At 61.7% G+C, this 24,473-nt stretch overlaps 2 protein-coding genes across 3 annotated transcripts in view; one reads left to right on the top strand and one right to left on the bottom strand.

Annotated features, from left to right (window-relative positions):
* LTO1 (LTO1 maturation factor of ABCE1) overlaps nucleotides 1-10,514 on the top strand; it is a 17,876-nt gene extending 7,362 nt beyond the window's left edge. The window contains exons 5-6 of one of the 2 annotated variants that reach the window (XM_045486222.1): nucleotides 76-188; nucleotides 8,961-10,514. In XM_045486222.1, the coding sequence (XP_045342178.1) occupies nucleotides 76-144 (69 nt within the window). In that variant the 3' untranslated portion in view covers nucleotides 145-188; nucleotides 8,961-10,514. Of the gene's footprint in view, nucleotides 1-75; nucleotides 189-700; nucleotides 1,801-8,960 lie in introns of those variants that run through there. The other variant, XM_045486221.1, reaches the window with a different exon arrangement.
* On the bottom strand, nucleotides 9,426-24,473 carry CCND1 (cyclin D1). Its single transcript, XM_045486219.1, has 6 exons — nucleotides 24,294-24,473; nucleotides 22,094-22,487; nucleotides 20,320-20,535; nucleotides 19,629-19,788; nucleotides 15,428-15,576; nucleotides 9,426-12,902 (listed from the first exon to the last, which is right to left on the bottom strand). Exons 2-6 carry the CDS (start codon nucleotides 22,289-22,291, stop codon nucleotides 12,738-12,740), a joined length of 888 nt encoding a protein of 295 aa, XP_045342175.1. The 5' UTR covers nucleotides 22,292-22,487; nucleotides 24,294-24,473; the 3' UTR covers nucleotides 9,426-12,737.

Genomic DNA, 24,473 nt, shown 5'->3' with positions numbered 1-24,473 from the left:
AAAGTTTTGTTCTGATTTGTGAGTAAAAATACGTAAGGTTTTAAAACATACATCCTTTTCCTTTTGTGTTTTCAGCTTTGTTCACTACTGAATGTTCAGCCGGACTTTAAAATTAGTGCGGAAGGTTCTGGACTTTCATTTTGAGGATGACAGATGAACAAAGACGAAACATCAAGGAACAGATGTCCGTATGTTAAGTGTTTAAAAATGTGATTCAAGGCAAAACAATGATGGAGTATTCATTGTTCTGGGGGGAGGGATCCAGTTCGGCCGGTGAAAGGGCTTCCTTCTCCCTGGGGGCCTCCTGTGTTGCCTCGGTGCCCCCCCGCGGTCCCTCCACACAGGCCCGGCCTTTGTCAGGTCCTGTCCATGCTGCGGTCTGAGCGGGTCCCCCCCCCGCCCCGGGCCCCGGGAGGCCTCTCCCTTGCGGTGCAGGGTCCGCTGGCCTTGCGGCCCCCTCCAGTGGACGGGCCCGGCCGGTTCTAGACTGGGGGTGGCCCTGGCTGCGATTTCCCCCCCCGAGCCTGAAATCAGCACTCAGAAGAACAGGTCTTTAACAGCCAAGAGCACCACGGCTGGCCTGACGGGAGATGGCGGCGGCGTGCCCAGGACAGTGCCCTTCGTTGACCCGAAAGATGTGCCGGCGCCGGGTGATGTGCTCCCTGTTCCGGTTAATCCCTGCAGTGTTCCCACTTCACAGATGAGGAGACCGAGACCCACGGGGACTGCCCGGTCCGAGGGCGCCCGGGAAGCAGAGCTGGGGCTCCGTCCTGCGCCCGCCTGTCACCACCGTCTGGGGCTGCCTGCCCTGGAACGCGCCTTCGCAGCCATGGAGCAGGGTCGCTGCTCTCGGGCCCGGTGTGCCCAGGTCCCCGCTGGGGAGTCCACCACGGTGCTGACGTGGGCACCTGGCTTGGAGCGGGTTCCGAGGGAGCCTGGGCACGCTCTTCGCAAGGCCCCTCTCCGCATCGGGCTGGGGCTTGGCAGCGTTGAGCGTGGGTAAGGGGAGGACACTTCAAGGACTAGATGTCAGGCCACTGTCGTGCGTACGCAGAAAGTTTGGGAGCCTTACGTTGAGGGCGCTGTGTTTTCCTGTCCTACGAGTTCCTCTGCCTTCTGCCCGTACCTGGCGGGCATCTGTATACACCGTGAGGTCTGGATTGCTGGAACAGGTGACGCAAGGTCGTGGCTCCTGGGCGTCCCTCTGCCCGTGCGTCTGCGCATCCCCGGGGGGTGGGGGGGCAGGGTTGCCGGCAGGTCCCGCCTGCTCCTGTCCGCGGCAGCGCGGCCGAAAGTGACTCGTGAGATTGATAAGGGGTAACCGCGAATCGTCCCGGTTTTTAAATACGTTCCAGAGCGTCTTAGCGAGGGCTGTCGTGCCGCCCGGGCCGGTGGTCGTGAGAGCCTGCCGGGAGACCCGAGGCCGGGGGCCTCGAAGGAGCGGGGCGCTGGGTGTTTTCTTTCCTCTGGTTCCGTTGCCCTGGCGAGTGTGCTGAGGACGAGAGAGGTGGCTTCAGCTGGTGAAGGTGGACACTCGGGCTCGAGCCTGGCACGCTGTCGCAGGCGGGAGCGTCACCGCGCACGTCCCTGTCTCCGCCCCACCCGGCTCCTGGGGCGCTCGCGTGCTCGTGCACCGCCTCATGGCCGGACCCTGCGGCCACAGACACCGACTGCGGGCGTCCCTCGCCGGTGGGATGGGGGGCTCTGGTGGTTTTCCCTGGGGGACTGTTTTCTGAGCGTTCTGTTTTGATAACGTATTACTGTTACAAGCGGAGAGCACAATAAATAGATTGCAAAGCAGAAGGCCTTCTGGTACTGTTTGTAATGTGACATCCAGCAACTTAACTACTTTCTGGTATTTGGGATTTAGGTACAAAAGCAGGCAGGCATGCGTCGGCCCGGGCGCAGCTTCCCGTTGTGTTTCTGTCCACGCGCCTCGTTAAAACACGGAGATGTGGTTCTTGGGAGAGAGTAGTGCCCTGTGAAGTTCGGGGAAGGGTCAGCTCCCGCCGCCCCGGGCCCGGCCACCTGTCCGCACTTACTACTGTGCCCTCCTGCCCAGACCCGCCGTGTCCCTCTCTGTGTCAGCCTCTCCCGCCGCGGGTGTTAGCGTGGGCCAAAGGCGGCCTTTCCCTCTTCCCTCTCCGCACGGGAGGCCAAGCTGCCTCCCCCGTTTCCTTCAGAGGCTCTGGACGCGGGCTGCCCCCGTGCCCGCCCAGCTCCTTCGCAGACAACTGGACCCGGTGTCTAGGAACCCTTGGCCGCCTCGGACACTCCTTGATTATGGCACAAACCCAGGCCACCTTGACGCTTGCGCTCCGTGCTGGGGGATGTCATCTGCAGCGACTGGTTCAGGCGTGAGCATGGCTCCCCTCGGCCGATGAGACGCGAGTGGAAGTCTTCTGGGGGTTTCTGGGAAAGGTTATAGCACTCCAGAGAGAACATACCTGTTTTGGAAGCTGTCCCACGGGACTGCTTGTCCCGTGGATGTGACCGACCCCTGGAATCACTGCAGGAGACTTGCACCTGGCTATGGACGAAACCACACCTGGGCGTGGTGTGGCAGGAGCCGGCGAGGACCCGGCCCTGGTGGCACCGAGCAGCTGCCGGCCAGCCCCTGAGCCGCATTGCTTCTGGACTTGATGTTATTACATGAGCTGACGAATGTCCCCGAGTTCAAGGCTGTTGGGGTTGGGTTTCCGTTCACAGGCAAGGTTTCCTGCTTGTGTTCCCCCGTCCCATCCGATCCTGTCCTGGGCACCTAGTTCTCTCGGATGTTAACCTTTGTCCGTGTTGGCCTTGAGTTTGGGAGCTGTCCGGCTTGGGTTTTGTTTCTTTCTGGTGGGTTCATTGTTTCCCCAAGGCTTTGGCCTGCTCCCTCTTTCCTGTTGGAAACCCCCAGCATGTTTTGTGCCACTATTAGCCCACTGGGGCCACCATGACAGACACTGTGGACTGAGGCTCAGCCAATAGACCTGTCCTGTCCCCCCCATCCTGGAGGCTGGAGCCCGAGGTCCAGGCATGGGCAGGACCAGGCCTCCCGAGGCCTCTGTCCTTGTGTGTGGACGGCCGTCCTCTCTGTGTCCTCACAGGGCCGTCCCTCTGCCTGTGTCTGTGTCCTGATCCCCTCTTCTTGCAAGGACCCCGGTCACACGGGATCAGGGCCCACCCTTGCCTTAAGGTGAGCATGTTACCATAATCACCTCTGTGAAGACCCATCTCCAGATACAGACCCTCTGTGAGGTGCTGGGGGTCAGGGCATCAACGTCGGAAATTCTGGGGACACCATTCAGCCCATAGCAGCCACCCGCATGGCTGCTGGGAAAGACTGCTGACTTAGGACTTGGGAGGGAAGAAGGCGTTTCACCTGGAGCTGCTTCATCGAATTCTGGAATGTGAGTGATCGGGACCTAGGGCAATGCCTGCTGCCTAAAAGAGCACCACTTTTCACTTCTTACTTATGTCGTATTCATCTCACTTTTTCTCTCCCCAGGAGTGAGGAAAGAATTCAGAGACGCTCAGGGAGCCTGTCAGTGGGGTGGGGTGTTCAGTATAAGGGAACGGGAAGGTGGGCAGGGAAGGCTTCCTGGAGGAGGTGCCCTTCATCCCACTGCTTTTGTGAGTTTTCATCGGACCTCAGCACCACAGAGAATCTCCCGCTGTACTTGTGAACAGCAATGGAATATAGAGGTAACCAGACACGAATTAGCCTGGAGGTCATCCTCCTTCCTAGATCAGGCCCAGTCCTGGATGAATGAAGTGGGCAGCTGGTCTCTGACTCAGGAAACTCAAGTCACCAAGCAAGTACTGTTGACCAGAGAAGAGTGGGCGTGGCGTTCATTCCTTACAGGGTACGAGTCCCACAGTTGAGGGCCCTGCCACGAAAGGGTCAGTGGCTTGTCTGAGTTGACTAAGTGGCCCCGCTGGGGCTTTGCAGATTCATTGTCCGAATAGGAAGTTCACTCCTAACTTTGGGGGCTTCTAACTCTCTTCTTCGTGCCCGATTAGAGCCTCCCCCCCCCCACCTCCCCCCACCCCCACCAGCATCAAGGTGCTTGCCCGTTTGTCCCTTGGGGACCCCTGTGGAGACCGCACTTTGGCCGCGTCTCTTCGGGCGCTGTAGCAGATCAGCGGGGCCTTGGGTGGCGGGTCCAGAGGTTCTGTCGTGGGTGATTCCCGAACGTGACCTTGTTTGCGCTGCTCAAGAGTGATGGGCCGGGGAGCGCAGGCACCCGGGAGCGCTCGCTGAACCCAAGGTCAGTGACAGGTTGGCTCCGCCTTTCCCACCAGGATTCAGCGAGCATGTGCCATAGCAGTGGGGGAGTGCCCCCGGAATGGCGGGGTGCTCGCTGAACCTGCCCCCCGGTTTGCGAGCTCTGACTCGTCTGTCGTGGGTTGAATTGTGTCCCCTGCAAAGAGCTGTGCTGCAGTGCTCGCCCCGAGTACCTGTGGATGCAGCCTGATTTGGAAGTAGGGTGTCGGCAGGTGCGATTAAGGCACGAGGGGGATGGGTCGCACCCAAGTGACCGGCCTCAACGAGGAGGGGGGACTCACAGGGAGGAGATGCCGTGTGAGGCAGACACGCAGGCGGGGCCGAGGTCGCAGCCGTAAGCCAGAGAAGGCCAGGAGTGCCAGCAGCCACTGGAGGCAGGGAGAGAGCATGGGCCATCCCACACCTTGGTTTCAGACCTCCAGCCTCCACAGCTCAGCCCCGGCATTTATATCGGCAACGCATTAAATCCAGGAAAGGCAGAAAACGTATGGACACTGCTGTGGGTAAGAATCCTTGAAAACCAAATGACAGGATGCCCATATCAGACTGACTTAAACAGTAAAGGACAGCGATGGTCTCCTGGAACAAAAGGGCTCTCACTGGCTTCAGGAAAGGCTTGATCCAGCAGCTCGTCCGGAGAGCTGGTACCTCCTTTCTGGTTTCCCATAAGACCTGCTTCAAGCTTAGATGCCACCCCAAGGCCCGCAGCAGCTCCCACAGGGTGGTGGGAGAACCGCCCCAGTGCCCAGGGTCCCGTGGAGGACAGGGGAGGGCTCCCTTTTTCAGAAGCCCCAGGAAACCTCTCTCCCTGTGTCATTGGCTCTGTTAGACTCCGCATTTACCCTCGAGCCTGCCACCGTTCAACACCACCACCCCTGGGCGGGGGCGGGCAGATGTGCTGTTGGGTTTGAGCCCATCCTGGCCTGTCCTGGAGCTGGGGATGGGGTCATTCTCACCCATGCCACAGAGCAGAAGGACCGGCACCGGGCGGGGGGATTGGGGCTGGCGCGAAGAACGGGAACTGTCCCCTTTATGAGCCCAAAGACGAAGTAAGTGTGGCCTTGCTGCTGCTACCCAGAGAGCCACCGTGGGGTTTGGGGGTCTGTCTTTCCACACCCGGGTGACGCACGGGGTGATGATGGCCTCTACTGAGCAGTGACTGTGTCGGGCGCCGAGCTAAGTACCTCACACACTCGGGCCATCTAGCCCTCACCTCCCGAAAGCACCGAACCGAGGTTACTGAGCTCCAGGTCCGGGCTGGGCCAGGCCTCAGATGCCGAGCAGGGTGCAGACCCCACCCTGCCCTCCGTCCAGCATCCGTTCTCCTGGACACACTTATTCCCATTTTCCAGGTGAGAAAGTTGAAGCTCAGAGAGGGAAAGGTTGCAGAGCTGAGATCCAGCCCCCAGGCCTTTTACGCCCAGACACGCATGCTCACGGACGCATGCGCGCGCGTGTGTGAGCGTGCTCTCTGAACCACCGTGGGTCACCTCGCACGTCCGCTGCCTGGAGGAGGGCAGCCTGGCTCGCCGGCCAGGACACCGCCCTGACTCGGGACCACGGACAGAAGCCTGGCACATGGGTGGACCTGACCTCGGCCGCTGGGCCTCCTGGCGGAGCTGAGCTTCAAGCGCACGTGCTGGCCGTCACGCGAAGCTTCGTGCGTTTTCTTCAGGCCCGCTTTTGAAGACTGTGCCCTCTGCAAGGTGGCCAAGCCAACGGACAGGATGCGGGCTTCGGACACACGATCTGGCCCCTGGGCCTGACTTGGTCAGTTCCTGGCTGTGTGATCCAGGCCCCGTCGCTTCCCCTCTCCGGGCCCTGGTCTCCTCATCTACAACAGGAGGCTGAAAATCGCCACCCTCGGCCCCGTGCAGCCCACGCCCGTCGGGGCCCACGAGGCCCGGCTGGCACGCGGCTGTGCTCATCATTTACCGTCGTCCGCGCCCGCTTCTGCCCAGGGGCGTAGTCGAGAGGGACGGAGGACGTGTGGCCGGCGGAGCCGCAGCCACTGGCTCTGGCCCTTTGTGTGGACTCTGCCCACGCTTGGCCCCCAAGATGGAGAAGCTTGTAGCTGTGGGAACGCAGGGCCCGCTCACCAGTGGTTTCAAGAGCTGGGGAGGCTGTAAGGCGGGCCCAGTGCCTGGTCTGCAGCTCGCACTTGGGGCGTCTGAGCCGTTACCCTCCTGTGCTGGACGGAGAAGGAACCCCTCGGAGGGCCGGGGTCTGAGGCGCGCAGTGATCCCCCAGGTTGGCCCACTAGCTCTTAAGAAGACTGAGACGTTGGCCTGTCTGCGCTGCCTACAGCTGAAAATTAAAAGGATTAACGGACGCGGCCTTCTTTGAGAGGCTCGAGGCCCACCGAAGCCCCTTTAGGAGGGCTTCATATTTCTCCCCCCGCCCCAACCTCCTTGTGGGCCCCTGGGAGTGGTGGTGACAATGCCCCCGGATGTGGGCCTCAAGGCCCTCGGCCCGGAGCTGCCCGCCCACCGTCCGCCCGCTATTGTCTGCCGGGCCGCAGTGTGGCTCGGGGCCGGGGGGCCGGTGGGCCAGGGGACTGTGGGAACGGATTAGAGTCTCTGGGTCCGAGTCCCCCTCTGCATAAACTCCTGATCAAAGGCATTCCTGGGATGACAGAGCCCTGTGTGCCGCAGAGGCCTGTCCAGCCCGTGGGGCGTGTGCTTCACGCAGCCAGCTACCCGGACACGTGTGGGAGCCCACACCGCGAGCGGCCTGCGGTGTGACCGTCGTCCCCCCGCCAAACACAGAGCCAAGGCGCGGGGGCAGCGAGGCTTCCAGGAGGCCCCCGGCACCACAGGCTTGGGTGGGTCCCAGGAGCCCGAGGTGTGGCCGTAGTTCCCGGGGGCCCGGCAGTGCCCACCTCTGCAGACACAGCCGGCTGCTTGCCCCCCGGGGCCCCTGGGGCTGCTCCTCGTGACACAGGGGTTTGCCCATGGCGCCTGGGTTCGGCCAGAGCCGTCCGTCTGCAGCGCACGACACAAGCTGGGGTCGGCCCACGGGCCCGGCCTGTTGCCCCTTCTGTCCTGTTCCCACTTCCGCTTCCGAGCACCCCCGTCTGCCAGGCTGGGAATAGGGCGGCAGAGAAGGGACAGCGAGGTGGCCGTCCTCAAGGACTCCTAGCCCGGAGTGGGGAACACTCAGGTGTCGTGACTCCTGGACCTTCCAGAGCCACCTGCCGGGGGCAGGGGTGGCGGTGCCTGCAGGGGGGCCTTGAAGGGGAGCGGAGGGGAGGGCACTTCAGGCGCAGAGCTGGAGGCAGGAGATAGTCTGGTGTGTCTGTAGTCCGCGGGGGTGGAGACTCGGGTTGGAGCTTCTGAGGCTGGGGGAACGTAGGTCGGGGGGGGGAGACTTGAGGGGGGGAGTGGGGCGTGAGTCCGGGAGAGGTGAGGTGAGGAGGGAGAGGTGGGGTGAGGGGAGAGGCGGTGTGGGGTGGGAGGGGTGAGCGGGAGTGAGGTGGGTCAGGTGGGGAGAGGGGGAAAGAGGGTAGACAGGGGTGAAGGAGGAGAGGTGGCTCGGGTCTCGGGCCCTTGGACCAAGCTGGAAGGAGCTAGAAGCCCCCAAAGGTCTGGGCCCAGGTGGTCAGGAGGCAGTGGGCCCAGTGAGGACGGTCTTTCCGGCTGGGGAGAAGGGGCAGCACGGAGCCTTCGTCTCAGAGGCCCCTCGAAGGCCAGCTTCTACCTGGGATACAGGCAGGGGACAGGCCCTCACTGTCCCCCACCCCCCTCCCCGAGGAGCCACGGGCACTTTGGCAGGGAAGGCCTACAGAGTCCTTTCTCGGGGTCTTCAGAGACCAGAGGCAGGGTGGGGGAGGTGGCAGACCCCTCCACCTGCTGCCCCTGCCCTGCACAGGGGCTTGGGCTCCCCTCCCCCACTTGCTGGATGTCTGCTGGAACCTGATGCCGTGAGGTTGTTACCCCTGCCCCCCGAAACCGCTCCTCAGGACACACCTGGCTGGTCCCCGGGGCTGGGCGCCTATGATGGGGCACATCCGGACACTTGCAGGGCGCCGCCCCGGCTCTGACCCACTCCCGGAGTGCGTGTGGCATGGGCTGTATGTCCGCCGTCAGCCCTGGGGCTGCCGTGGGGAGCGCAGTCACCCCGGTCCCGCCACCCCCCGCCTGCTCCCGGCTGCCCCAGTGCCTGGAGCACCAACTAGCGGGTCTGGAGGCTCCCCGCTGGGGTGAGGGGCACCCTCAGGGGCGGGGCTGGTATACAGCAGGAGCCTCATAAAGGCCACGGCAAACTGATCTGATAAGGAGCGCTATCCTTGGCACGTGAACCAGCTTCCCTCCTGAGCAGTCATGCACCCGACAGCCCCGGGGTGGGTGACACGTTGGGGACCCCAGACTCTGAGAAGAGACCCGGGCCCCATGGCGGGGGCCCAAGGCCCGCTGACGCCTCCCCAGTCCGCTCCCCGCCTCCACCTGGGCTGGAAACGAGGCCGGCCACGTGCATCTGAAGCCGAGGCGGACATCACAGGTGTCCGCTGGGCCTCCCAGGTCACTAGGTCCGTGTGAAAGGCCACCGGCCTGCGGCCCAAACACGAGCGCTGTGCTCTTCTCCCTGAGCTGGGGGCGCCTCAGGACCGTGATTCACCAAAAGCAAACACCAGTTTGCGCCAGAGGAGGATTAGTGAATGCCGGCTTGTTTATTTTCCTATCTGCAGATAGCCTGGGAGGGGGCTGGTGGAGCGTGGGCCGGGAACCAGTCCCGAGCCGCCTGCAAAGACACTGACCAGCCGCTCTCCAGGGCTCCACCCTGGGGTCCCAGCGGCCCCTCCCACCGCATGCCCCCGTCTGGACTTCCTTCCTCCCAGCCGAGAGCATCACTTACTCCCTCTGGGTCACCGGGGGACCTCTGGCAATGTTGGGTTCTGGCTGTGACACCTGGGGACTGTCCCGCCATCTGTTGGGAAGAGGCCAGGGACGCGGCTAAATACCGCACAGTGCACAGGGCGGCCCCCCCCCCCCCCACGACAGAGGAGGACCCGGCCCCAGGTGTGGACGGCTCCAAGGTGCGAACCCCCGCGCCCAGTCCGGGAACCGGCCGCTTGGGCACCTGTTCGTCAGCACCGGGCCCCCCCCCGGCCCTGGCTCCCTGCCCACCCCAGGAAACAGACAGACACGGCACCGGGGTTTTACCAATTTTATTTCTAGACTTTTCACGTTTGTCTTTTGTTTTCTGCTGGCAACGTGCCGGTTACACGTCTGTGCTGGGAAACGCCGCAGGGTGCAACCGAAATACACACAGACCACAGCTGCCCACCCACCAAGAGACCCTCACAGACTTGCTGGTCACAGGACAGACTCCGCTGTGCTCCCCGGACCGGCCACGGCCTTTGAGCACACACGACGTTCACACCCCCCCCACCAGGACAGACCGTCCCTCAAGGGCCCCGTTTGGTTCAGACACAGAGATGCCGCAGCCACAAGGGTTGAGGTAAGCGGAGGCAGTGCTCCTGCAGGGGCGGGGCGGGGCGGGGCGGGTTCGGGGCCTGCCAATGGCCTGGGAGCACACAGGCTGACCCCGCTGGGGCAGGGGCCGCAGATGGTGCAAATCCTTGGAGTCGAGCAGCGTGCCAGGCGACATGGGAACACGGCGCTGTTAGCTGGCCTCACTGAGGCTTGGAGTCCTTTGACATTAGCATCACGCTGTACTGAAGAGAGCAACACACAGAAAACGCGGGCACAGAATGACAGATGCCACACGGCCGGAGCTGTAACCCGGTCCCGAAGCCGCTCTGAGCGTCCAGAGTGACGGAGCCCCGCAGCACAGCACCACGCGGCACGTCAGGACACACTCGTCACGATAATTATAATAATGCAACTTTCATAGCTACACGCAAAGAACGACACGGCTGTAAAAACCACAGTGGTGGTACGTCCCAGGTCAGGAGGACAGCCCAGCATCACAGGCGCAGGGAGGAGGAGGCGGACGTGACCCGGGCCTCGGGGATGCCGGGCTGCGCGCACGAACGCGGCCCGGAGCCCATCCCGCCGGGCCCGTTTGGGGATCCCGTCTGCGTGTCTGTTTGCCGAAGCAGGAGGCCGCGGGCCAGACGGGGCCTGACCGCCTGGTCTACACATGGCTAAGAGAAGCATGAGGTATCGTGAAACAGGAACCTTTTTGGAATAGAGCAGTAATCACATTAAGTCAAAATTGATCACATAAAAAAAAAAAATCTACAAAAAAAAAAAGGCATCCTTAATACATTTTTCTATGAGAAAATTAAAACTAGAACATGGCAGTATATGACATCGTAAAACAAAACAAAACAAACTGATCCTCCAATAGCAGCAAAACAATGTGAAAGAGACACAGAAAAGCAACGTGAATCTGTTTTCCAAACCGGGTGCTGGGAAGTCATCGGTAGCAGCGAATCAGGAAGCGGAGCGGCAGCCTGCCCGTCGCGTGGTCCCGCCCTCAGCCCTCCGCGCACACGCACCTCGCGCCCTCGCCAAGCACCAGCCCTGTGCTCTCGCTACCTCCCGACGCTCCCTACGCAGTCGTTACAAAAAAGGTACACAGCCAAGATGTGCAAATTGTCTACGGGTTGCTAACCTTTCTTGAAAGGAGGGGACGAGGGGACAAGAATGTGGGGGGGGGGGGCGCTGAACTGGTTTCGAGTACCCTAATTTTCCGCCTAACTGATGCCTCTCGGATCGGGTTCCCGCCCTGGGAACCAAACGGCACAATCCATGCTGTGTTTTTTTCCTCAGGACTTTTGTTCTCTCTCCTATAAAAAAGGACCTAACGGTTATACACCGTGTGAAACCCATAACCCCAAAGGCAGAAAGGTGTGTGTGTGTGTGTGTGTGTGTGTGTGTGTGTGTTTACATCAAGGGGAGATTACATTACTTTATAAATCATACTGGCCTTACGAACATCCTCTGCAATAAATATTCTTTTTAGCCTTAACTATAAATTATATATTTTAGTGTTTCAAAACCTTCCTAACCCTTAAACTACACCTTCTCGAGGTAAACCTTTAAAGGCCCCTACTCTCAAACACCAGTTGGCACCAAGGGATTCCTAAACTTACACTACCCTACAGAGAAAGAAACGCATCATCCTGGCAATGTAAGAATGCACTTCTTGACTGGAAGCTCGCCTTCGAGAACACCCCCTCTCGCTAACTCCACAGTGACATGCACTTGCCTTGCAATCCCGTCTGCACCCAAGTACGTGAATATTCCCAAACCATTCCATTAAGAAACTGCCCCCCCCTCCACACACAACATAAACAGAGAGATGCGTTGAAAGTGCTTTGAAATGGAATGGTTCTAGAATATCGAGAAGGAAAAAATGGTTTTAGAGCACTGGAGAGGGAAAATGGTTCTAGAACTTAACGTTAAACAGGAAAAGGAGTTCTAGAACATTAAAGAGGAGAAATGGTTCTAGAACATTGAAGAGGGAAAATGGTTCTAGAGTATTGAGAAGGGGGGGCGGGGAAGGAGCCGTGGATTTCACCTGGACGTGAGCAGGCTGTGGGTCTGTGGGGTGAGAAACCGGCATCTCCTAAACAGGCCTCTACAAAAATATGAAGATTATAAAAATAGAATATATTACGTCGCGGTGGCGGGTTCTCTTTTACAGTAGCGCAGGCCAGGAGTCAGAGCTGGATTTCTGTGGCCGCCACGCCGGCCGGTGCCCGGCCACCCGCCCCGGGTCGGGCCACAGGCGGAGGGAGGGTTAGCACGCGGCCGTGCTGAGCTCTACGCTACGCTGACCGAGGTTACGCCAGCCACTGACAGGTGAGGAGGTTACGCGCCTACCTACGGGATAAAATGAACGCGCACAAATGACTTACTCATAAAGTGACTACATGCCCAAGCAAGCGAGTTGTGGGACGCCTAGAACCGCCTTAAAGCTGTGCTCCTTCAGAACAGCACACGAACACGTTTGCTGCCTACGACCCTCTTCCGCTTCAGAAATGGTTTCTTGGCTTTTCTCTCGTTTTTACCGTGTTTTCATGCTTTTTTTTTTTTTTTTTTTTTGCCGTCGTTTTGTTTTAAACACAGAAAGAATCAAATCTAATCCTCCCCTGCAGACTTGTTCCTTGTGTTAATGCCTATCCTTACGACACAGAGACACAAACACGTTCGCGTACGACCTAGTTGATTATGGGGTGTAAGATTCTCTATTTTTGTAGCACAGCCTCCCCCCACCCCCTCCCCCCAGCTCAGGGTTATGCAAATACTATTTTTTTTCTCTCCTTTTTTTTTTCTTTTCTTTTTTTTTTTTTTTTTTTAAAGACAGCTTCTCGGATACTTTTTTTTTCTTTTGCTTATGTCAGAGACGAAAGGGAGAAAGAGCAAAGGAAAAAAACCGACAGTAAAGGAGAAGGAAGCTTTCCCTTCTGGTCGTGACCGGTCCTGGCGAGGAGCGGTCCTGTCCAGGGAGCACCCGGGGCCGGCCCCTCCCGCGCCACGCGTGCGCGCCCTCAAATGTTCACGTCTCGAACGTCGGTGGGTGTGCAGGCCAGGTCGGCCTCCTCCTCCTCCTCCTCCTCCTCCGCCGCCTTGGGGTCTAGGCTCTGCTGCTGGGCCTGGCGCAGGCTGGACTCCAGCAGGGCCTCGATCTGCTCCTGGCACGCCCGGAGACAGTCCTGGCCAGACGGGAGACAGGGAGACGGGGTGCTCAGAAGGGGGCCTGTGGTCAAGGCCCTCCTGCAAACGCCAAGACCTGGACCACCTTGTGAAAGTGAGGCTAATCTAAAGCACCGCCTCCCCGCAGTCGGGTGGGGCCACCCACGGGCATGGGCTCTGCTTGGCCCCCGGCTGCTCCGGCCTGAGGAGCCCCCGTGCTTCCCGGGCTACGGAGTCCCCACTCGCGTCCGAAGGCCCCGGAGGCCACAGGGCTGCCGGCTGTCTCCCGTGCCCACCTGGTGCCTCCCTGGCCTGTCCCCGAGCCCCCCCTCTCCACCCGAGGACCCTGGCCCCCCGCTGGAATCCCTCTGCCAGGCTGTCATCCTGGCTCCCTGTTCCCACCAGCCCGAACTCAGCGCTATTTGACCCAGGACAGAGAGGCCCTCTGAGCTCTGCTTTTGGGACTTAACCTCTGCCGTGTCAGCCCCTGCGGTGAACCCAGCCTTCCGAGATGAATGGCTGTCAAAAGCGTTAGGCCGTGCATGACTGAGAATGAGCGTTGGGTGGCCCCGGGGGGACTCGGACCCTCTATCCCCCGCTGTCCTCACCCGCTTGGCCTGCACCCTGGGAGACACGCTGGCCTGGCCCAGCGTGCACCCCCGCAATCCCGCGGCCCTCCTCTGCCAGCAACCACCCCGAGTTCCCGATGCCCAAGAAGTGATCTTGGGGAGTCCAGGGCTTCTCGTGGTCTCATGGTGGCCAGTCTCCCCGCAGCTCAAAAGCGCAGGTGTCGGGCTTTGTCCTAACCCTGGGATGCCACACTGGGGCTTCTTTTCTAGAACCAGGTCGTCTCTGGTCCAGCCCGGAAGACAGATCCGAGCCTTTCCCCAGAGGAACAGGTGAACCGCGGGCCCACCTGGGGAGGGTGCTGCGAAACGGGTGTCCAGTGCCCCAGAGAAGGGGATCCAGGCCAGCAAAGCTTCCGAGCGAACCCCGGGGGACCTGCCACGTTTACAGAGCCACACGCTCCCGCGCGGAGGGCTCTCCTACGCCACCGGTTCAGTATTTGTCGTGGCTGGTGAGGAAAGCGGTGTAGGTGCAAAAAGCCAGTTTTACGGATGAGGAAACTGAGGCTCGAGAGGCCTGGTGTTGGACTCAGGGCAGAGGGGTGCAGGGAGGGACTTGTTTCCTCCTCGCAGCCAGCAGCCTCGGCCCAGAAGAGCTGCCTCTGGCAGCCGGGAGCCAGCTCGGAGCAAGGGCAGACGCGGCTCATGCCCCAGGAATACGCAGGGCCCCGCCCACCACCCAGTGTTTTCCGGACGTTTGTCGCCGGGTGACCAGACTAGCGAATCGCAGCCTCAACCGATTTCTCCCCCGTCCTCAGCTGAGATCTTGTTTCAGATCTAACTGACACGATCTCCATGCAAATAAGGGGTCGTGCAGTGATTTCCTACAACTGTCTGTGCCCAGCACCGTCTGTGGGGTCTCTCTCTGAAGGGGAGAGGCAGGGGTCATCTTTCCAGGACACCCCATCCCTCTGGGGGGCCCAGGAAGCACTGGGACTGAGGGAGCCCCCCCTCAACCCCCCACTGCCTCCGGGAGCCGCCTGCTCCCAACAGGGAGATAAGCAAGCATGCCGCCTCCTCCAGGCAGCCGGCAGTGCTGGGCAGCGGACGGGCAAGCTTCTGCCCCGCAGCCCGGCTTTTCTTCCCCGAATCGTGAGGGGAGGTGGCAGCCGCTAGGGCCCACGACGGAGCCTCCAGGCACTCGAGGGTGGGCCGCCAGAAGGCAGCCCGCGTCCGAGCCAGACCTGGACCGGGGTCAGGGCGGTCACTGGCTCCCATAAGGCACGCCCAGCAGGGCCGAGGGCTGACCCGTCATCCTCGCTGGTCTAATCTGGTAAAGGCCACAAACCCTTGTAATTGTTATTTTCACTCTTTCTTTTAAGACAAAAACGGAATCGGGAATAAAACAATGGCATTTGTAAGCAGGAAGGACACCACGGACTCCGGCTCGGGCTGTAATAGCAGCAGGCACTCAGAGAGGGCCGTAAAACACAAGGTTGTCTCCACGGGCCTTTGTTGCGTCTGGAGACCTCACAGGAGCCCTTTTAAAGCCTCCATTTATGAGCCGTCCGCATTGTTGCACAGACAAAGCTGGACGGGGCCACAGCTCCACATGCCATTAGGGCACGGATCATTGACGGGCCTGCCTTGTGGCCCCGCTCCCTGGACGGCTCACCGGGAGGGGTTTGTGGCTCCTGCCTGCTCCTGGGAAACCTGAGGACCCTCCTGGCCTGCCAGCAGGTACTGCGAGATGCTTCTCCTTCCAAAGGAGCCCCGGGAGGGTGGGGTGAGGCCGGCACCCGGTCAGCCTGGGGCCAGGGCTCTGTATGACCAGGTCCCTTGCGTCTGAACACAGGGCACCCCCCGCCCTCCCCCATCAAGGAACTGGCTTTGGACCCCCGGGTACTAGAAGTTTCTAGTACCCGGTTGCTGAGCAGGCCAGCCAAGCCAGCGTAGGAGCGGCGCAACTGATCACTTACCGCGTCACACTTGATCACTTTGGAGAGGAACCGGGTGAGGCGCGGATAGGACAGGAAGCTGTTGGAGCTCCCCAGGGGCAGGCCTTGCACCGCGGCCAGCACGCTCCCCGCTGCCACCATGGAAGGCGGGTTGGAAATGAACTTCACGTCTGCAGGAGGAAGGGAGAGAGGCGAGGGGCTGTGAGCGGGCGGCGGCGGGGAGGGGGGCCTCCCCGGGACCCCGTGGTCCCACCAGCCCCGCATCAGGGTGCGGAGGCTGGGAGAGCACAAGCCGGGCCTGCATTGCACCCAGCTGGAGCCGGGACACCGGCAGAGAACAAACCGCAAAGGCCTGCGGGGAGGGGCGTCGCTATACTGGAGCCCTGGGAACGTGTTGCTTATTCACATTCTAAAAGGTGACAAACCTACAAGGGAGAAGGCATGCTGCGGGGCCACAGGGACTGGAGACGGCCTGCCAGGCCTCCAGGGACCCAGCCTGTACTCTCGGAGGGGTGCACCTGTCTCACCTTCCCCAGGGCAGCCCTCTGGGCATGTGCAGGGGGCAGTGGTCAGTGGTCCTGCAGTGGTGGCCTTGGATGCTTATCCTCTGTTTATCCCCCTCCTGGGACGTGGCATTACCTCATTATTCCACCCGCCAGTTGCCAGCATGCCGTCCCCTCTGCCCCCGGCACAGCTCAGCGAGGGCGGAACCCCTGCCTTTGCTCCGAGGGTGAGGCCAGCACTCGCCACACTTGTTACGGAAAGGTGGGAAAGCAGGAAGGATGTTTAAGCAGCCACGTGGTGCCCCGTGGGCTGCCGTTCTGTGACACAGAGCCAGGAATTCTTGGTGGGGGAGGCCACCGAGTTCCGAATCTCGATCGGGGGCTCAGCCCCTTTGCCTCATCTTACACGCATAGGGCACAGGACCGGGCTGGGTGAGCTGAGCGTGAAAGGAGGGGACCTCGTGGGCCAGGGTGCGTGTCCCCAGTAGCCTAGCTGAGGCTTCGTCCTGGGAGGAGACATCAGGTTGTACCGTTGCCAGCAAAGCAGGCTGGGGAAGAAAGGAGCCACCCTGGAGGGGGAACAGAGCCCGCTGCCGGGCACCGTGGAAACTTGAAAAAGAAATACCTAACAAGGCCCGCTCCCCTCTTTCCCTCTTTAAATGGGAGCATTTCCAGGGCGCCTGGATGGCTCAGTCGGTTAAGCGTCTGACTTTGGCCTAGGTCATGATCTTGCAATTTGTGAGTTTGTGAATTTGTGAGCCCCACGTCAGGCTCTGTGCCAACAGCTCGAAGCCTGGAGCCTGCTTCCGATTCTGCGTCTCCCTCTCTCTCTGCCCCTCCCCTGCTCATGCTGTCTCTCTCTGTCTCTTAAAAACAAATAAATGTTAAAAAAAAGTTTTAAAGAAAAAAATATATTAAATAAACGGGAGCATTTCCACCCAGTCTGTGAGTGGAGAGCCATGAATGAAAAGCTTGTCATTGAGGGACATCAGGGCTGCAGGAGCACCTGGGTGGATCAGTCGGTTAAGCATCGACTTCGGCTCAGGTCGTGATCTCCCAGTTCCCAAGTTCGAGCCCTGCACCGGGCTTTCTGCTGTCAGCACGGAGCCTGCTTGGGATCCCCTGTCCCCCCCTCTGTCTCCCCCTCCCCTGCTCACATGCGTGCTCTCAAAAATAAACATTAAAAAAAAGTTGCTGCAGTCCCAGCAACAATTTGGTTGGAGCTCGAGACTCCCGTCCAAGACGGATGGTGTAACGGGGGGAGGGCTCGCTCCTGAAGCCCACGTCCCCACTGAAGCGTATGTGTGCCTTTGCGGTGTGGGGCTTATGTGTGTAGATAAGGAATATGTGTGTGTGTGTGTGTGTGTGCACGTATGTAGGTAAGGAACAACCTGACTATATCGTCCAACACTTCGACTCGGCGCCCAGCGCAAAGAGCCTGGGGCCACTGCCAGAGCAGCCGCTGGGGCTGTGCGGGTTTGCTGACCCTTGCTCAGACCCATCCGTTAGACTCGATTTTTCTGTCCGCTTCCAACAGCACCTGTAGTTTCTTTACCCAGCCCACTGCGATTCCCCGGAAGGCTCCAGTGCACACGCAGGCATATACGTTAACAGAAAACCCACCGCGGTGCGGGGGATACGTGCACATCTGCAGATACGCTGGAGGCCCAGTTTGCAGGCCCACACAGCACGGAGAGCAGAGTTCCCCCCCCCCCCCACGACACCGTTCAGCGGGACCCTGGCCCCGTGGAGGACAAAAACATCTTTGGGGGCTTTTGCTTACACTTCCCCCTCACGCCAGTCTGTTTCTGTTTCTGAGCTGCCATCGCGTTACTCCAGAGAGAGTGGTCCCCTCGTGACCAAGGGCCTGGCTGCGCCTCGGCTATGTTGCAACCGTGCAGGTGAGGATTTGGACCGAGAATCTTTCCAAGGAGGGACGTGGATGGGCAGGTGACCCTCTCCTCCCCCCCCCCCCCCCCCCCCCCCCCCCCCGCCTGTCTCCTGTGGTGGGGGGGAGCCCGCCCTGGAGGTAATGCATGTGAAAAGCTGTCGCAGCCAGCCAGCCATCGCTGCACCTTCCCTCCGGGTGGACCCCAGGCACCGGGGCCTGGGATGCACCCTGCAGGCCCCAGGTTGGGGGCGGGGGGGGGGTGGTGGTGCTTGCTGGGCACGGTCTCAGGGGCCCCGCGTGCTTACACACGGCGGCCCGCGGCAGCTGGACAGCCAGCACCAAAGCGCGTTTGCAGCCTCCGCACCAGGCTCGCTCGCCTCACTGCCAGCGCCCCACGAGGGCTCCACACCCCACTTCCGCGGGGTTCTGGGAGAGGGGAAACTCCAGGCTGCCCCAGCCATCCTGGGGGGGGAGGGTGCACAAGAACTGTTCCTTGCATGATCTCCAGGAAACTTTGCCATTTCTCTGAACCACTTTCAGCTCCTTAAAAGGCTGCCTGGAAATCTCCGGAGGCCTCTCTCTTCTGAGGCGCCCCAGCCAGAGAACGCCTCCCTGCCTGCTTGAGGGGCTGGCCCCCGGAGGCCGAGGGGACGGCCCGCGGGAGGCTCTCTACCCCTGCCAGAGGGCTGGAGCCACCACCCTGCAGATCCGTCAGGGCCCACGGTGTGCCCCCCCACTCCCCTTGCTTGGAAGGGCTCGGAGGAGGGGTTCGTGCAGGGTGGAGAAGCCGGCAGACTCTCGCCTGACCCGGAAATCCCAGCCACCAGAGCACCCGGACAGCGGGAGGGTGCCGGGAGATGTCGGAACGGGGGCTCTACCGCTCCCGGGCAGGGACTGAAAGAGGCCGACCTCCCCCCTTTGGATGTTGCGTGGCCCACAGACTGGGGGAGCCCCACACGACGTGGCAGCTGAGGCCTGACCCGGGGCAGAGGCGGCCCGGTGTGGAGCTGGCTGGGATGAGGACGTGGGTCCCCAGGCAGGGTTCTCCAGGTCTGCTGGGCCCAGTCCACGTGATCAGAGGGAGAAAGAAAGGGGTCGGTGTCAGGGTCAGGGCCCGGGGGAGACAAGGCAACACTGGGCGCACGTCTGCCTGCCCTGACTTCTGAAAGGCTGGCTGTCCCAGGGCCCGGGCCAGGGCAGTGTCAGGCAGGGGCCTCCAGGGACCATCCAGAGCCCTGCCAGCGGGGAGAAGACTGGCCCCCTGCTGCTAACCATGGCGGCCCAAGCCCGGCCGATCTGAAGCCCCTCCCAGGGCTCAGCTGAGCCCAGCCGGCCCGAGGCACCCCTGGCGGGGCCTCTGGCGGCCAAGCTGTGCTGCTGGCCGCCCCCGCACGAGGGCTGCTGCTGGCCGCCCAGAGCACGTGGTGCAGGCACCGCGGGCCGGCACTCCCCACCCCTGTAGGCGCCCCTGGCAGGTGGCCCAGCCCGGGAGAGGCCAGAAGGGGGCCCCTTGAGGACATGGAGAAGGACTGGTGTGTGTGTGTGTGTGTGTGTGTGTGTGTTGGGGGGGGCGGGAGGACGGGAGTGGGGAGGCAGGCTGGGCAGCCGAGGTCAACCTCTCTCAGCATGGAGTGGCCGCGGCCTGGCCACCCACCCACACCCATCCCCAAGGCGCTGCGTGGTGGCCGTGGCCAGCCTCCGCTGCGCGACCCCAGGAGGGCACCCCCCCCCAGCCCATCTAGCCCCAGCGCACAGCCCAAGGAAGGAAGAGGAGCCCCTGTGAGAGGCACCCCGGGAGACCGGGGCCAGCAGGACCCAGCTGCCCTACCTGTGGCACAGAGGGCGACGAAGGTCTGCGCGTGCTTCCGGATGATCTGTTTGTTCTCCTCGGCCACGGGCATTTTGGAGAGGAAGTGCTCGATGAAATCGTGCGGGGTCATCGCGGCCAGGTTCCACTTGAGCTTGTTCACCAGGACCAGCTCCATTTGCTGTGAACGTGCGGTGACCCAGGGTAAAGAGAGGTGCAGGGGCAGCCCCTGCCCCTCCCCTCCGTGGGGCACGGCCCAGGAGAGAAGGGATAAGGGATGCTGGGGGCCCAGGAGGTGGGGGAGAGCAGGCCATCCCCAAAGAGGTCCCCAAAGAGAAAGTGACGTGGAAAAAAAGGCCCACTGTTCCCAGGTCGGGCCAAAAAAATGACCCCCACCTGGAACGCAAGACCTGGTAGCCAGCGCGGGCCGCCAGCGTCGTCGCCGCTAGAGGGCGCGAGCCGCCCACTTTTCGGCCGCGCTAGGGGCGCAGACGAGTGGGAGTCGGAGCGACCGCGAGCGGTGGGGCGCCGCAGCTGGGGGGCGGCGGGGGTCCCGCCCGCTCCTCGAGGGGGGCCCCACCGAGCGGCCGCCCGCCCATGGGGCATAGGGAGTGCCGGCGGCCCGCGGGGCCTCCCGCCCTCTGCACCTCCCCCACCCCCGGGGTCCTGGGGGTCCTGGGGCGTCGGTGGGCGGTGGGGGGTCCCAGGTTACCAGCAGCTCGTCGGGCCGGATGGAGTTGTCAGTGTAGATGCACAGCTTCTCGGCCGTCAGGGGAATGGTCTCCTTCATCTTGGAGGCCACGAACATGCAGGTGGCCCCCAGCAGCTGCAGGCGGCTCTTTTTCACGGGCTCCAGCGACAGGAAGCGGTCCAGGTAGTTCATGGCCAGCGGGAAGACCTCTTCCTCGCACTTCTGCTCCTCACAGACCTGCCGGGGCACGGGGGCCGTGACCGCCGCCGCCGGGCCCCCTCCGCGGAGACCCCGCGGTCACCCCCCCCCCCCACCACCGGGCTCGCGCTGGGGCTACGGGTCGTCCCGAGCGCGCGGGGGGTCGGGGCAGGGGGCGGCAGAAGCGGCGGCTGCCGCGCCCCCTCCCCGGCGTGTCCCCAGTGCCCACCCTCCCCGAAACTGAAAGGGAAAGTCCCAGCGAGGCTGGCACGGTGGGGGCGGGTGTGGGCACGGCTGGCGGCGTGCGCCGCGCGCGGGCGGCCGGCCCCGGGGACCCCGGCCCGCGTGGGTGCTCCGGGGACCGCCGGGCCGGGGCTCGCTCCAAATGGGGTGCGGGGCCGCGGGGCGGGCCGCGGGGCCGGGCGCCGCGCTCACAGCGCCTGCGAGACACAAAGGTGGCGTCCCAGGCCGCCGCGCCGCATTTCCCCAGACGTCATCTTTTCAAAAAATATTTAAAAATATTAAAAAAATAACTGAGTACATAAAAAACCCCTGAAAATGACCCTCGGGCGGCCCTTTACCCAGGCCGGGGGTCTAGAGCTCGTTGCAGACTCCGGGGAGAGCCCCAGGAATTCAAACTCGGTGGCCCCCCCCTTCCCCCTGGGCGCGGGCGCCGTTTCCCTCTCGCAAGGGCACCACGCCGCACTTTCAAAAATTATTTTAAAATATCTGCGGGTCCCCTGGGCGCCCACCGGAGACCTGAAAATGTGCCCCGGGCCGCCGGCTTGCTCCAGGCAGGTCCCCCAAGCCGAGACCCCTGCAGACCGGGGTCAATCCCCAGCGTCTTGGGGGCCACGCGACCTTGCAGCTCGGCGTGCTCTCCGGCCCAGGCTGGCCGTGCGGGGCGCCCCGGGACTCGCAGCTTGAACAAAGGGGCCCCTCTTCCCGAGCGGGGTCCCCCCCAAGCTGCCCGCGCTCCGTCCCCGCGCCCCTCCCTCCGGTTCCCGGCGGCCGCGCGGCCCCTCGCGGCGGCCCCAGCGCCTCGCCGGCCGCTCCCCGCCCCCACCCTGCCCCCAATTATTAATAAACACTTTTGCTTTGCAATAAAAGAACAAAGATGGCGCATAATACTGGCACGAGCGGCCCTTGCATACGTGTCCGTGGATATTAATTTAAAAATCAAATCTATGCCCCCTCCCCCTGGAGCAGGCGGCTCACGGCCGTGCAGGCGGAGAGGAGGCGAGGGGGCTCGGGCGCAGGCAGGGGCCACAAAGGGCGCCCAGGCCGCCGGCCCGCACCCTCGAGCCAACTGGGGTGCCCCTGGCATTGGCTTTCCCCGAAGGGGACCCCTCCCCGACCGCTCCACCCCCACCCCCCCGCCAGGATAGGGAATCTCAATCGACCCCACCCCCACCTCCTCCCCGTTCAAAAAATACCCACAATATCTATATATTGTGAAAATGCAGTTCCTAGCAACACCCCGGCAAACTTCAAAGTTGAGGTGGGAGAGAAGGGAGGGAGAGGAGCGGCAAAGAAATGTGGGTTTGGGCAACAAGTTGCAGGAAAGGTCCTAAGAAAGCGGCCCGAAGCCCCGCACCTCCAGCATCCAGGTGGCCACGATCTTCCGCATGGACGGCAGGATCTCCTTCTGCACACACTTGAAGTAGGACACCGAGGGCGCGCAGGTCTCCTCCGCCTTGAGCATGGCCCGCAGCACCCGGTCGTTGAGGAGGTTGGCATCGGGGTATGCCCGGCGGATGGTCTCCACCTCGCAGCATAAGAGTTGGTGTGCCATGGCTGGGGCTCTGCTGGGCGGCCTGGGGACGGCGGTGGGTCCCGGGTCGGTCCGCGCTCGGCTTTAGCTCCCGCTGTCCCGCGCTCCCTCGAGCTCGTCTGCCCCTCGCCGGAGCGCGCGGACGCTGCTGCTCGCTGCTACTGCGCCGACAGCCCTCTGGAGGCTCCAGGACTTTGCAACTTCCAACAAAACTCCCCTGTAGTCCGTGTGACGTTACTGTTGTTAAGCAGAGATCAAAGCCGGGCAGAGAATGGGAGCGGGCGGAGGGGAGGGGGGGCGGGCGCAGGGGGAGGGGGCGCGGGCTCCGAGCGCCGGGGAGCGGAGAGGGGCAGAGCCCAAAAGCCATCCCGGAGGCGCCGCGCCTGCCCCGCGGCGGAGTTGCCCCCGAAGCCTGGTTTTCATAGAAATGCAAATCGCCCGAGGCTGCCTTTCTCCCCGCCGGGGAAGAGGGGTGCAAGGGTGTCTGCCCTCCCCGTGTGGGTCCCCTGGGATTTGGGGAGTGGGTGGAGGTGGCTTTGCAGGGGGGACAAGGGGGGGGGCGGGCCACACGCAGCCAGGGGAGAGCGCATGGGGGGGGGGGGGACTCTGGGGCCCGGCGACACCCTATACACGAGCCGGGAGAATGGGCGCATTTCCGAAAACGCCACGAGGGCACCCACGGGCGGACAGGCGGCCAAGGAATCTCAGCGTCTGCATCTTCTTTCATTTTCATTAACACGTGTAAATTTCAGGAACCATTTAGCATTCAGGGACGCGGAGCAGAGTCCGCGACCCTGGTGGAGGCTTCATTCCCGCGCCAGGGGGGGTCGTTGCAAATGCCCGAAGGGGTATCCCTAAACCCTAAAGGGATTTCAGCCTAGCATGAGCTCGCTCAAAAAATAAAATAAATAAAATAAATGCCCGAAAATTCCAGCAGCAGCCCAAGATGGTGGCCAGCATTTCCTTCATCCTGTCCTCCTCGCCTGGGGGATCTGCGAGTTGGCTCCCTACCTTGACCAGTACATCCTTTTAGGGATCCCCAATCTCCCCAGCCCCCCCACCCCCGTCCCGGCAATTTAACAGCTAGAAAAACACCCTGGATGGAAGGCTGCGAAAACAAGTTGTCTCTGTCCTGCCTCATTTTTTAATTAAAAATAAATTAAATCGCTGGAAATATTAGTCGCGTCTATGTGACAAGACCACCGGAAGCTTCCTAATCGGTTTTGCTGGGGGGTGTGGACACCTCTGCACCTTTTACAATCAGCCCCGGGCTGCATTCGTGAGCCTGTGGGGGGATGGCAGGGGCTGGCAAAAATTAGAACAATTCCAAGTTAAAGAAATGGGTGTACTGATCTGGTTTTAAACAAAATCTATACGTATTTGTGGTTATACCAGAGGGAACCCAATGTTATCGCTAAACTAAGAGATATACAAAAGAACACAGAAAAGTGGTCTTAAAAAAGTTTTTAAGATTTAGTCTTCTTCGGTTGCTTTTTTTTTTTTTTTTTTTTAAATAAAAGGACATTTTGCCCTGTCTTAACTTTTAAAAAAAGTTTTTACACTACCTGCCCCCACTTAAGAAAACTGTTCATTTACTTCCCTCTGGACATAGTGGAGCGTCATCAAACCGTGTATCCTCTTAGCAGTAAAGGCTCAAAAAATACGGATGAAAAAGCCCCCTCCCCTTCGCCAAGGGCACACGCAGCAAGACAGGACACCCCCCCCCCCACTTCCAGGGCTGATTCTTCCCGCTCCCCCTCCCCCGCCGGGTATTAGGGTTACGAATATTCCGGGTCCAGGAGGGTAATTACCCCCAGCTCACGCCTCGTAAGCGGTGGGTGGCCCGAGCGGGGAGCGCCCACCGCCGTGTCCCCCTCCCCGGGCACCCACGCTCGCCTTGGCCCCGGGCACGCCGGTGCCTCGCAGCAGCAGCCCGCGCACGAGGGCGGCCCGACTGCTTTTTCATTCATAAAATCCCGACCGGGCGGCTGCCCCGATGATTTATGGGGCTGCGCGCTCTCACCGGGCCGCTTCTGCCCCGGGGGGCGAGGGGACCGAGCCCCGCGAGCGCCTCGGTCCGGTCCGGCCCGGGGCGGCGGGCGACGGCGAGGGGCAGCGGGTCATAAAGAGGCTCGCCCACTACGGCTAAACGGGCTCCGGGTCCGGGAGGGAGCTTCCCCCTAACCCGGGAGAAAGACAGAGG

The sequence above is a fragment of the Leopardus geoffroyi genome, chromosome D1 (genome assembly GCF_018350155.1).
Source record: "Leopardus geoffroyi isolate Oge1 chromosome D1, O.geoffroyi_Oge1_pat1.0, whole genome shotgun sequence".
NCBI lineage: Eukaryota > Metazoa > Chordata > Mammalia > Carnivora > Felidae > Leopardus > Leopardus geoffroyi.
Note: the sequence above shows the minus strand (reverse complement) of the source record. Positions and strands in the feature narration are given on the sequence as shown.

What these genes read in the sequence shown, in the direction of transcription:
- CCND1 (XM_045486219.1), bottom strand. Translation starts at nt 22,291, where the DNA reads ATGGCACACCAACTCTTATGCTGCGAGGTGGAGACCATCCGCCGGGCA. An exon ending in TGGCCACCTGGATGCTGGAG is followed by an intron (nt 20,536 to 22,093) that starts GTGCGGGGCTTC and finishes GTGCCCCGGCAG; the next exon opens with GTCTGTGAGGAGCAGAAGTG. An exon ending in CGTCGCCCTCTGTGCCACAG is followed by an intron (nt 15,577 to 19,628) that starts GTAGGGCAGCTG and finishes TTCCTCCTGCAG; the next exon opens with ACGTGAAGTTCATTTCCAAC.